Source organism: Phalaenopsis equestris, unplaced genomic scaffold (assembly GCF_001263595.1).
Source record: "Phalaenopsis equestris unplaced genomic scaffold, ASM126359v1 Scaffold000054, whole genome shotgun sequence".
NCBI classification, from domain to species: domain Eukaryota; kingdom Viridiplantae; phylum Streptophyta; class Magnoliopsida; order Asparagales; family Orchidaceae; genus Phalaenopsis; species Phalaenopsis equestris.
Genome location: NW_018164496.1, coordinates 829,802 through 841,403, shown reverse-complemented (window position 1 = coordinate 841,403; position 11,602 = coordinate 829,802). Strand labels below are relative to the sequence as shown.

General features: G+C 36.3%; 1 protein-coding gene across 1 annotated transcript in view; it reads right to left on the bottom strand.

Moving 5' to 3' along the window:
- Positions 1–1,258: 1,258 nt before the first annotated feature.
- LOC110019304 (monodehydroascorbate reductase 4, peroxisomal) overlaps positions 1,259–11,602 on the bottom strand; it is a gene marked incomplete at its 5' end in the record, with an annotated part of 18,188 nt that continues 7,844 nt past the window's right edge. Inside the window, 5 exons of the mRNA XM_020716926.1 lie at positions 1,259–2,270; positions 2,411–2,529; positions 2,622–2,841; positions 2,963–3,081; positions 5,324–5,404. Coding sequence (XP_020572585.1) covers positions 1,563–2,270; positions 2,411–2,529; positions 2,622–2,841; positions 2,963–3,081; positions 5,324–5,404 — 1,247 coding nt within the window. The remainder of the gene's footprint in view (positions 2,271–2,410; positions 2,530–2,621; positions 2,842–2,962; positions 3,082–5,323; positions 5,405–11,602) is intronic.

Sequence of the window (11,602 nt, the reverse complement as noted above, 5' to 3'; positions counted from 1 at the left end):
TTTGAGCTTCATATCGAGTATTAAACAAGTTGTTTGTTGAAAACCAAATGAGTTTATTTGTGAACATAAATGAACTAGTTCGATTATGTTCATATTTAGTTCATTTAAGTTTCAAGTTTTAGAAATATGTTCATGCTTATTTATTTACTAACTTGAACGAACATGATCGAGTCTAAATTGAGTCGAGTTCAAGTTATTAACCGAGTGCATTGGTTCATATACAGCCCTATGAGAAATCCTCAAGCTGCAATGATATTTAGATAAATTTTTGAATAGGAGTAGTTTAATTAACCTCTTCTTTTGTATACCCCGAGCTCCATTAGTGTTTTCAGGTTCCTCTCCTTCTCCCTTTCATTTTCTCCTTGATAAAATCTCAATTGTCGTCTTTCTTGTTCAGATCTAAGTAGTGTTTGGAAAATAGGACCAGATCGACCAATTTTATCATAAACCGGTGGTTGGCCCAGTTCGAAACATATAAATAATAGTTTTTGTCCTTGAATCATTCTAAACCAGTCGAGCTGCCGACCTATTTAACCTCTTAAAAAAATATGAATATTATTTATTTTTTTTTCTTCTTGGTTATAGTTCTCATGTTCCAAATAAAGCTTATATAATCTCTTCTAATCTTCCTAATTCCCAAAACTTTAATCTCTCATGCATACTTTGAATACAAGATAAAGTTTCTTTTTATAGATCTTGAAGTTGAAGAAGGTTGTAAGTGGTGGAATCTTGCATTGGTGTGCTATGCATTGTGTAAACGACCCTTCTATTGTAATCTTCTTCAATCTATGAAAAGGATATGGAAACTTAAAAGTATTGTTGATCTTATATCCCTTACAGAAGACTTGTTTTGAAGATTATGAGTTAATTTTGTTGGGAGGGTCATGGTATATCAATGGAAAATCTTTCATCTCAAAGAAATGGTCTTCTAAATTTCAGCCAGTAAAATGAAATCTTAAGGAAATTCTAATATGAGTTGATCTTTTAAATCTTCTCCTGTTTTGTTGGTCTAAAAGTGGTAGATCAAAAGCAAAGAGCTCACACCACACTTTTGTTAGGATTAACATTTAGATAATTAGATAAACACTGACTAAGTGCTTCATGAATTCATTATGTTGAGTATTAAAGGTCAGGATATTGTTCTTCTTATCATCTATGAATAGAAACTTGAGCCCTGCAAAGTTAGTCCAACATTTGTTCAAGAACATTTTAATTGTCCCAAATAACTCTACCACTAGCACTAACTATCATGGGCTGCGGTAAATTGCCACCTAAAAGACTTTAAAATTCATCATATCACATGGTCTAAATATTCATAGATACATTTCTAAAATATTGTATGCAAAATTTTTACAACAATTAATTATAAATTAGTCTCCAACATTATGCTATGCGCTATAATAACCAATATATACTCTGGTACAAGTGATTTACAGAAGACAAATGGGATCTGTAACTGCCTGTGTACATGCTCTATGTTTGCAATCAACTTCAGGCAAATGGTCAGAGGCAGTGTGCATCAATGGAATTTTATAGCAATACAGGGAAAGATTTCACCAGCATCACCATCTTTGGCGGCGCTTCCCATACCAGTAAGCAAACGCCGTGATAAATAAAGCGATGCCGATTCCAGCAGCAGCATGCCATTCGTAGAGCGGCTTTTCAAGAACAAGGCCACCGGCTACCTCTTGATGTCGACCGGCATTCGATACAAATTCGACTCCCAGCTTTTCTATCTCTGATTTGTCATGAGCTACCATATTGAGCTTAACAGCCTTAGCAATAGCCTCATACTCCTCTCTGCTCCCTCCTTCCAGGAAAGCCCCCACAATCCTGCCTTTATTGACCCAGTATGCACCAAATCTTCTGGCGAGGAAATCTCCATAATGTATTACTTCTCCAACATTATCTCCATAGAACTGCCAAGAAAGTGTGAAGACTCTGGAGTAGAAGAAAGGCAGGTAGTCAAAGTCAACTGTTTTGTCAGGTGTTGTAATAGCTGAAACAGCATGCCTTGCAGACTTCCGAGCAGAATCTACGTGCTCAAGCCGACGATATTCACCGCCGAATAACTTGACAGGGAAAGCAGCTACATCACCGACAGCATAGACAGAACTGTTACTAGTCTGCATTCGACCGTTGACCTTGATTCCACCTTTCTCTATAGCCAGCTGACCCTCGAAGAGGCTCGTATTTGGACGAATTCCAATGCCTACGACGACCATGTTAGTAGGCACTCGCGTTCCGTCTCTGAGAACTACTGCTGTCACCTGTGGATATGATAGAAAATAATAGCCCAGATCAAAGTATGTATGCTGCACTAAACTCTGGATAACTAAATGGTTCCCACAGAATCTCTAAGATGGTTAGAATTTGATACACTTGATTTGTAGAAGGGCTATAAACTTACCTTTCCATCCGAATCATTTTCAAATGATGACAACACAGTTCCCTTTATGAAATTCACTCCTTTCGACTCATAGTAGGCTTCATAAAAATCAGCAATTTTCGGCGTGAACAAACGTGCCACTGCAAAAATAAAATAAAATCATGTTGGGAGAAATTAAAAAAAAAAAAACTTCAGCACCAAGTAGGGTAGAAATCTGAAATCCACTACTTACTACAATGTTCCTCAGGAAAGACCATAGTTACTTTTATTCTGCTGGTGACCAAAGCAGCCGCACACTCCATTCCTATGTAGCCTCCACCAATGACAACAGCATTTCCTCCATTGCAGGTTTGCATTATGCTCACAAGCCTAGTTGCATCAGCTAAATTACGTAAATAGCAAACATTTTCAGCATCAGACCCCCTCACCCCAAATTCTTCAAGCTTCAAAGCCTATGTGACAGGGCATTAAGTTAAATATTAAGATACATAAGGACCTCCGAATTTCTTTTTTAATTACAAATTAGTATAAAATTTATTTCAATATTAATGCCTTCAGATAATAAATAACTACCCTAGCTCCTGTTGCAATGATGAGAGTCTTGTAGCTTATCGTTTCCCCAGCAGCTGTAGTTAATGTCTTGCGATTCACGTCGGCAGACTTCACCCGTGTTCCGAGAACAAGTTCAATGCCTGACAAGCAGTCCAGATTTTTAAAACAATTAATTACATAAAAGACGTACAGATCAACCTAAAAACTTCGAATATTTCACTATGCATAAAATCATGGAAGAATTTGAGGGGCTCTTCATATTCGAAAAATGTGGCAAAAATATACCATTCTCACATCCAACTATATGAACAGAATGAATGGGATACTGTGCTAATATTATGAAAGAATCAAGTGTTGCAAATATGGAAATCAGTCCATTATTCAAATTGACATTTTCTCATGTTTGACAGCAAATTGAATTTGATACTCGAAATTAATTGCTCTTAATTCCTTCTATGATTTGCTGCAGATAAGAAAATGAAATAATTTATGAGTTTCATTAATTATTTGATTAATTCCTTATTGGGCCTAATGTCATGATGGAATTAATAAATAAGCATGCTAGTTCACCTGTAATATCTCTCAGAATTTAGTTTCCCAGGCTTCCTCTTCGGCATTGGTAGCTTTCCAGATTCTTCTTCTGATGTGCTTCGAATTCTTCTCTGGCTTACGGTGGAGAGAGAGAAGGAGAGGAGAGAGAGAAAGAGAGAGAAATTATTCTTGTAATCGTCGAGGTGATTGATGGGTGTATTCCTCAAAGTAATAAAATCCTCTGCAACTCTGTGGACGTAGTCAATTTGTCGAACCACGTAAATCTGTTTATTTCCGCTGTTATTTTCTGTTTTACGAACTTTTCTCGATCCAATTATTTATTTTATTGCCGTCGTTTTTCACAACCACTGGTATCAAAGCTCAAGTTCGAATCTGAGAAAAAGCGATGACCTGAGATGATGTGATGACATAGAAGATAGAGAAGTTTAATAAAACATATTTTGGTTGCTGGAGGATGAAGATAGAGGAAGTTACTGGGAAAACGACTGGAAAAGATGAATTTCCTGCCAGGAAATCAGACTTGTGAGCTGACAGAACTTCCACCAGAGATGAAGGCATTGCACAACAAGTGTGTGTAACATGTGAAGGCTGCGTTTGATGGCAGTAAGAAGTACAAGACTAGACTTGTTGAAAATGGTTTTCAGCAAATACAGGATATTGCCCATGTCGTGGGAGTTGTAAGAAGAAACATGAGTAACCCAGGAAAGAGCTTGGAGGTACAAAGCTATGTTGACAATGATATGTCAATTAAGGGTGTTACTCTTTAGAGACTGAAGTTGTGCTCGACTTCAGTTGGTCTTCTAGCGTAAAAACAAGAAGCTTTGAGTTGCAGAGTTGGAGGATATCACGTTTGAAGAAAAGGGTGACACAGCTAGTCGATGGTGCAACCAGTGTATCAGTCTTCAAGTGGGAGATTAGTTGTGAATATGGAAACCGATCAAGAACTAGCCCAATCTCGCTCCCGCGTTTGACAGCAAATTGGATTTGATACTCGAAATTAATTGCTCTTAATTCCTTCTATGATTTCCTGCAGACCGGAAAATGAAATAATTAATGAGTTTCATTAATTATTTGATTAATTCCTTAATGCGCCTAATGACATGATGAAATTAATAAATAGACATGCTAGCTCTCCTTGCAATCTCTCTCGGGATTTTGTTTCTCAGGCTTCCTCTTCGGCATTGGTAGCTTTCCAGGTTCTTCTGGTGTGCTTCGAATTGAAGCTCTCGGGTAGAGAGAGAATGAGAGGAAAGGAGAGAGGGAGGGAGAGAGAAAAAGTGATTTCTTGTAATCGTCTAGTTGATCGACGGTGTATTCCTCGAAGTAATAAAATCCTCTGCAACTCATAGGACGTAGACAATTTGCCGAACCACGTAAATCTGTGTGTTTCCGCTGTTATATTCTGTTTGACGAACTTTTCTTGATCTCGAACATGAGCCAAGTCTGAGCTCGCTCAAGCTCGGCACGTTTACAACCCTACTGATAACGCTTAAAGTCAAGACTGATAAATCATTTTCAAATCATATGTTTTTACATCACTAGAAATTTTGTTCCATAAAGAATTGCTCACAATAACATTCTACAAAACAAGATTTCACAATATATATTCCTGAGTAGAAAAATAGCAAGCAATTGGCCAATTCTAGAGTTGAGATTTTGAACATTCCATCTAGTTATTATGATCTTCTACAAGCTGATCCTTTTGCAGATGTCTACAAACAACGATTTACTGTTGCTAAGCGACCAAAGGATAGTTACTCTTGCTCATTAATGGAGGACAAGGAAAACAACCGACTACTTGACGGAATGAGAAGCAGCATATTTTCTTACCTTGTTCCGCATACCATTTTGGAGTTAGCCTCTGATCATTGGAACCAACACAGGTATGAAATGCTGGTAGGCGTGCAGGAGCTGCAGGCAGCCAACACAAAATACAAGATCTATATGTGAAAAGAATAGATTGTGAACTTCATTAATGGTAATTCATCCTTGTAAACAATTATTAACAATTCTTTACTAATGTGAAAGCAGAATTATGATATAAAAAACGTAGATGTTTCATAAGTTACAAAGAAGATGAAACAAAATAGATGACTCCAAAAGCATCTCAACCTAAATGTATCTTATTCAGCAGAAAGATAATTGCAGGTATATTAGGCTCGATAAGTTTAAGATTAGAACAAAATTCACCCCAAAAGTATAAGAAAATACTGAGGAAAAGATTAGACTAACGAAAAGTAAAATCTATACAATGAGAATTTTTCTCACATTGTCTCAGTGTTATGATCAAAACAGAATTACAGAATGAGATATTGTGATCATATTATGACAAAAGACATAGCATAAATCAGAAAAATACATGATCACGACAATATAGACATAACCGTCAATCTAAGCAAGAAATTATAGTTTAGAAACTTTCTGTGCAGCATCAATACCCATGGGCCAAAAATAACCCTTCTCTCTAGACTGGAGGATCTAGGGGTGGTAGAGTGATGCGAGATCATAAAAAGTTTTCTCAATAACACCAGCAATATTCCTTAGAAGAGTTGAAGTGTCAGCTGGTGGAGGAAAAACAAATCAGACCTTCATGTAGGAGCATATCAGGAGATTCATATAAGAGCAGAACTAAAAAGAGAAGGTTGGGAGGTTTCCACTCCACCATTAAGGCTTAAGATGCTCAAACAATAAAGGAACCTACGGACAACCTTGATCCACCATTAAGGCTTAAGATGCTCAAACAATAAAGAAACTCTAGAATTCAAATCTTCCCCTTATTAAAAATTATATTTAACCTAAGGAACCTACGGACAACCTTGGCATTATGATCACATGTAATTCATGTATGACTCGCTCTTTATACGATAATTATAAACCTTGTAGAATGTGTCATTTAAGGTAATTTGCTATGTATTCCTACATGTTATGAGTACATACTTTAGTTGCGTGGCAACGACTTTGTATGTTAAACCAACATGGAGCATTGTTCACTCAGAGATGACAACAAAGGAACCTATATGGGTGACTAAAGTAAGCTGCTTCAACTTCATCAAAGCCTAGTGTAAAGCTTAGGGTCAATATAAAGAAGTATTTAAATTCATAAATATATCGCATGACAAAAAGTGATGAGCACAAATAATAATTAAATAAAATATAAAAATAAGTATTTTAAATATGCATGAAATAATAATTGACAATAATATATTTTAATTGTATTAAAAATTTGGATGAAGTTTAGAATTTCAACACATAAAAATTAAAATCGATTTAATCAAAGAATTAATCCATAAACAAATTAATGATTTTTAATTAATTTTACATTAAAATATATGATCATGAAAAACTATCCGTGTTAAATTAAAATTAAGCTAGTTGAATCAACCAAGAAAATGACAATTAACTAGCTCCATTTATGGATCATACCATATGATGGTGATAGTACAATACAATCTTTAGTTTCTGTTCTAAATCAAATTGATCAGACAATAAGATTCATGATTAAACAGTACAATCTTATAGTAGTTTGAACTTACAGTTAATATCTTCAAAAATTATTGATTGATTTTATTTTTAAAGATTGATTAATGTCATGAGTTATGGCTGGAATGATATATGCATGTGAATAGCCATAAGATAAGAAAATCAAGGAAATAGAAAATTGTTAATAGTTTTGCTCTGATACACCAAGTCATTCTCTCTCTGACACTTTTGTTCCTGCACTTACAAATCCATCTTGGATTGTTTTGTGAGATTACTTTGTAAAAGAGATGATACATCTCAAGGTGTTCGTCATCAACTCAATATCTCTATTGTCTCTTCATTAAGTGTTTCATAAACAATCTTATAGGACTAAACTTTTATTTGATGGCTCTATTAATTTAACTTGCAATCAATTTTTGTAGCAAGTATTGTATAAATCATAGTTGTATGTGATAGCAATTAAATTGCTTAAAAGCTCAAGTGAGTTTTGCTTTAGTTCCAAAATTGTTTTCATTAACTCAAGGTTTATGCTAGGATTGGTGGTTATGCACCTTAAAAATATCATTGCCTGCTGAAAAAGACTAGGAGCAACTTACTTCTTAATTTGAAGTAGAAGAGTATCATTATTACCCATTAAAGAAGAAGTTGGTGCAATATTTATTTAACTACTAATGGATTTAAAAAGAGTAGCACGTGGTGGAAAGTTTTTGTGGGAATCCAAGTGCTGAGTTGGGCTAAGCATGGATGTAAGTAAAGTGTTCATCGAACAACATAGATAATAATGTCAAATATTTTATTGTTTAGTTTACTCGTATATTTACTTGTCATCTATCTGCCTTCATATTCAGGTGGAAATCCAATTTATCAATCATTCAAATGCCAAATAAATTAGTACACAATCATTATTCTTAACTACTGTATTATTCTTTTTTTTCCATAATTATCTTTACAGCAACAACTTCTTTTATTTTGAACACCTATGCTTTGGTGATTGACAAAAAAAAAATTATATGCTTATACTCCTTCCAGTGGCTTAAGGATTAATTCACCATCACTAGTGTCAAACTGTATTCAATTGAACTAACTCCTGCATAATTAATAACAAATTATCTTGAATCAAGATCAAAGAACAAAAGAAAGCATAAATTTACTTGAATCAAAGATCAAAAACATGAAGACCTTCAAATTTCTTTCGATTAAGAATCAATGAGAAGATCTTTAAGACTGTCAAATAAAAAATTATGTCCATATTAACTAGATCAAGGGAGAATTGGCCCTTTGGGATTCATATAGCCGACCCCAATTAGTAGGATAAAAGCTTGTTGTTATTGTTGTTGTTGTTGTCGTCGTCGTCGTCGTCGTCATCTTCGTCGTTGTGTGTAAAGAAATTTACTATCGTGAAGTCAGTCAGATAGAAGGCCTGAACAATTGGTGTTTTGGGCATTGGGGTGTGAGAATTGGATTTTCTAGAGTCGAGCTCAGACATTATGCTGAGTAGATTAAGAGGAGAGTTGCAAGAAACAGAGTTGTGCATTAGGAAAATTTATGAGGAAATGCAGCAACATAGATGAACAACAGTTTTTTGTGAACTTAGAGTGAGAGTAGGAGAGACCATATGAAATAGAAAGCGAGAGGGGCAAATGAGAGCTTGAATTAGAGTTTTCAGGAGAGAGTGTCGATAGTGAGCAGTGAAGGTTCAAACGAGCAAGACTAGGATGGGTGCTAAAAATAACATCCAAAGAACAAGTGAGGATGGGGGAGAGATGTTAGGCAAAGATAAAAATGACTAGAGATTGAGATATTTGATGTGGTATATAAGAAAATACTTCTTGCAGCAATCTTGGCATTGGCGATTGGGGTACTATAAAGGGGCTGGCATGGGCAAGGGAATGAGAATAGTAACGCACTGGATTTGGGCATAACCCATTAAGCTACATAATCCTCTTTATTCATCTTAAATTCTATAAAATGGCATAAAATCATAAAATAAGAAAATAGATGATAAAATATTTAATTGGTGTCGGCAGCTAAAAGGGAGGGGGAGTTAAAAAAAGATTTGGTGGGTGATTTGTTCAAAAGTTGTCCGTAAGGTCGCTGGAAGTGAAGTCCCGCCGCCCGCTTCAGAAGGACGTTTAATTTACATACATATATAATTTTAGAAAAATATGGAATCAAACTGACCTCATATTTTTCACAGTTTAAATGAAAGAGCGTTCTACCTCAAATCCTGTATCTATCCCGAGAAATAAACACAAGACTTGAAGATGAGGCTCGATCAAATAAACTAAGAAATATATGACATTCGTTTGGTCTGCGAAGCCGTTTTATTTGCCGACAAGTTCCCCTATTTAATACAAAGAATTAAATAGGGTTTATTTTAGGTTGGGTTCGGAAAAGCTTCCTATAAGGGCAAGCCCTCATAGTTAATTACATCTTAAATGACTGAAGTCAGCTAAGAAAACTCTCAATAAAAATCAGAGAATATTATCTTCAAAGAAGTTAAAACAATAGGATTTTTCAACGAAATCGGACAAGAGGTGTGAAACGGGATAGACTCGAACCTGGAACGATGTTGAGGAATCCAAATGCCAAATGAAGAGAAACTAGGGGAGGTCACGGATCCAGAGGAGAACCTCAGTGACTTCCCAGTCTATCCTATGATTTGGCCTCAGTTTCGAGAAGAATTATTAAAGTGTTTCATCCTGTCAATTTTATTTAATTAGGGCTTATATTTGTGTGGCATTGCCACGCAAATCGCCTGGAAGATATGAGAGTTTACGTCAGGGCTTATATTTGTGTGGCATTGCCACGCAAATCGCTTGGAAGATATAAGAGTTTACGTCATATCGGACGACAATCTCGGAACCTAGAACGAGTTAGGGCTTAAATCGTATAGCAGAGCTATACGAATGCCTAAGGAAAAGGTGGAGGATTTATGTTGCGCTAGGCAATCAACATCGAAATCCTATGGATTGTTGTTTAATTTCTAGGAAAGGAATGGTTTTGCTGGGGAAGACAGGTTTTGCAGTTGAAGATGGTCGTGCTGCCCACCGCGCTAGCTCCAAGCTCACCGACGTGACGAGATTAAGTTTTCTAGGGTGTCTAGTTACGATGTTAAATCAAACAACTCTATGGTGAAAGTCTTCTAAACATCATATGAAAAAAAAGGCATGCTTAAAGATATATAAATAAAAATATGCAGTACAGGACAACAGTAGGATGAATGTAGAACAGTAGCAGGTAGAAACATGAGTGGTATAACATGTTGTACAGAAAGAACAGTAGCAGGTAGAAACACGACAAGTATAACATGTTGTACAGTAGGGTAGCAGGTAGAAAAAGGAAAATTAATTGCTGTAAAATGTAAAGCAAACATGTACACCCGTGAGATCCGTTGTTCCTTAAGTCTAACAAGTCTAAATGCATCGCAAAAACGAAGTCTGAAAGAAACGTCGTCCAGAAAATAAAAAAAAAGTGTAACAATGACTGTAACAATGACTCATGGTAAAAGCGACTCAAGTAAAAGAGAAGAAAAATAATCCTCAAAAATCTTAAAAAAATCCCGAAAGAAAAGAAAAGTAACACGAGTGTCCTGTCCCAAAGCTTCGATAAAACAAAACAACAAAAAAAAGGTTCGGGTGAGGAGAGACCGCAAGCACTCGTATGGGGCTAGGCTCACCTATGTATTTATACTCGAGGGTCCACGAAGGCTACTCGGTCACCCGAATGTATAGAACACGTCACTCGTCTAGAAGGGTGTCTTGAACCTCACTTAGGGGGCTATTTCCCAGCCTAAATAGGTATTCGTCAGGTGGACATAAAATTTTTTTTTTTTTTTTTAGAAATTTTTGTTGTCCACGAGTCGATTACGCTGTCAGGCATAGGACTGCCAACAACTTGAGGAGGTTCGAGCTGACTACCGCTAGACTTATGTCGGTGAAGGATACCGTTATCCTATTTCTCATCAAATATCTGGATCTTGCTGTTATAGGATAGGACATCTTTTTGCTCCATCTTCAGTGTGTCTTTATGATCACCACCGTACGCCCCAAAACGACTACTTGCGACCTTGCTTCATGGTTTCACGTATAGCAAAAGGCTATACGTGGACACTTATGCATCGGGCATAAGCATCGAAAACCGAACTAAGAAGCAAGCAAAGAAAAGAACAAAAATGGGATGAGAGAGAGGAAGCACCGATCCATCTAAAACACCGAAAAGGAGAATAGATCAGTCCTCAAAGCTCGTATCGAAAAGACCTAGAAAAGTAGGGCCCAAGGTCTTTCCTAACAAACATAAAGGGCAAGCTCGCGCTAATTTTCTCAAACCCCAAAAACATAGGATTAATCAAGTCCACATAATGCTTTTCCAAAATGAGGTTTAAAATCTCCCAAACTTCAAAAGAAAGTGACCTCAGGGAAACCACCATCGATATTTACAAACTCATACCAAAATCAAAATTCTTCAACTTTCAAATTAATGGATAGCCTCATACATTAAATAAGCACGAAACATTCCCATAAAGCCACATAAACGCTCACGGCCAGGGTCAGTAGAGAGGAGGAAGCAGCCACCAAGGCTCTCAGCCAAGGCAAGGAACGGGGACAAAAGAGGTTCACGGCTAAAGCA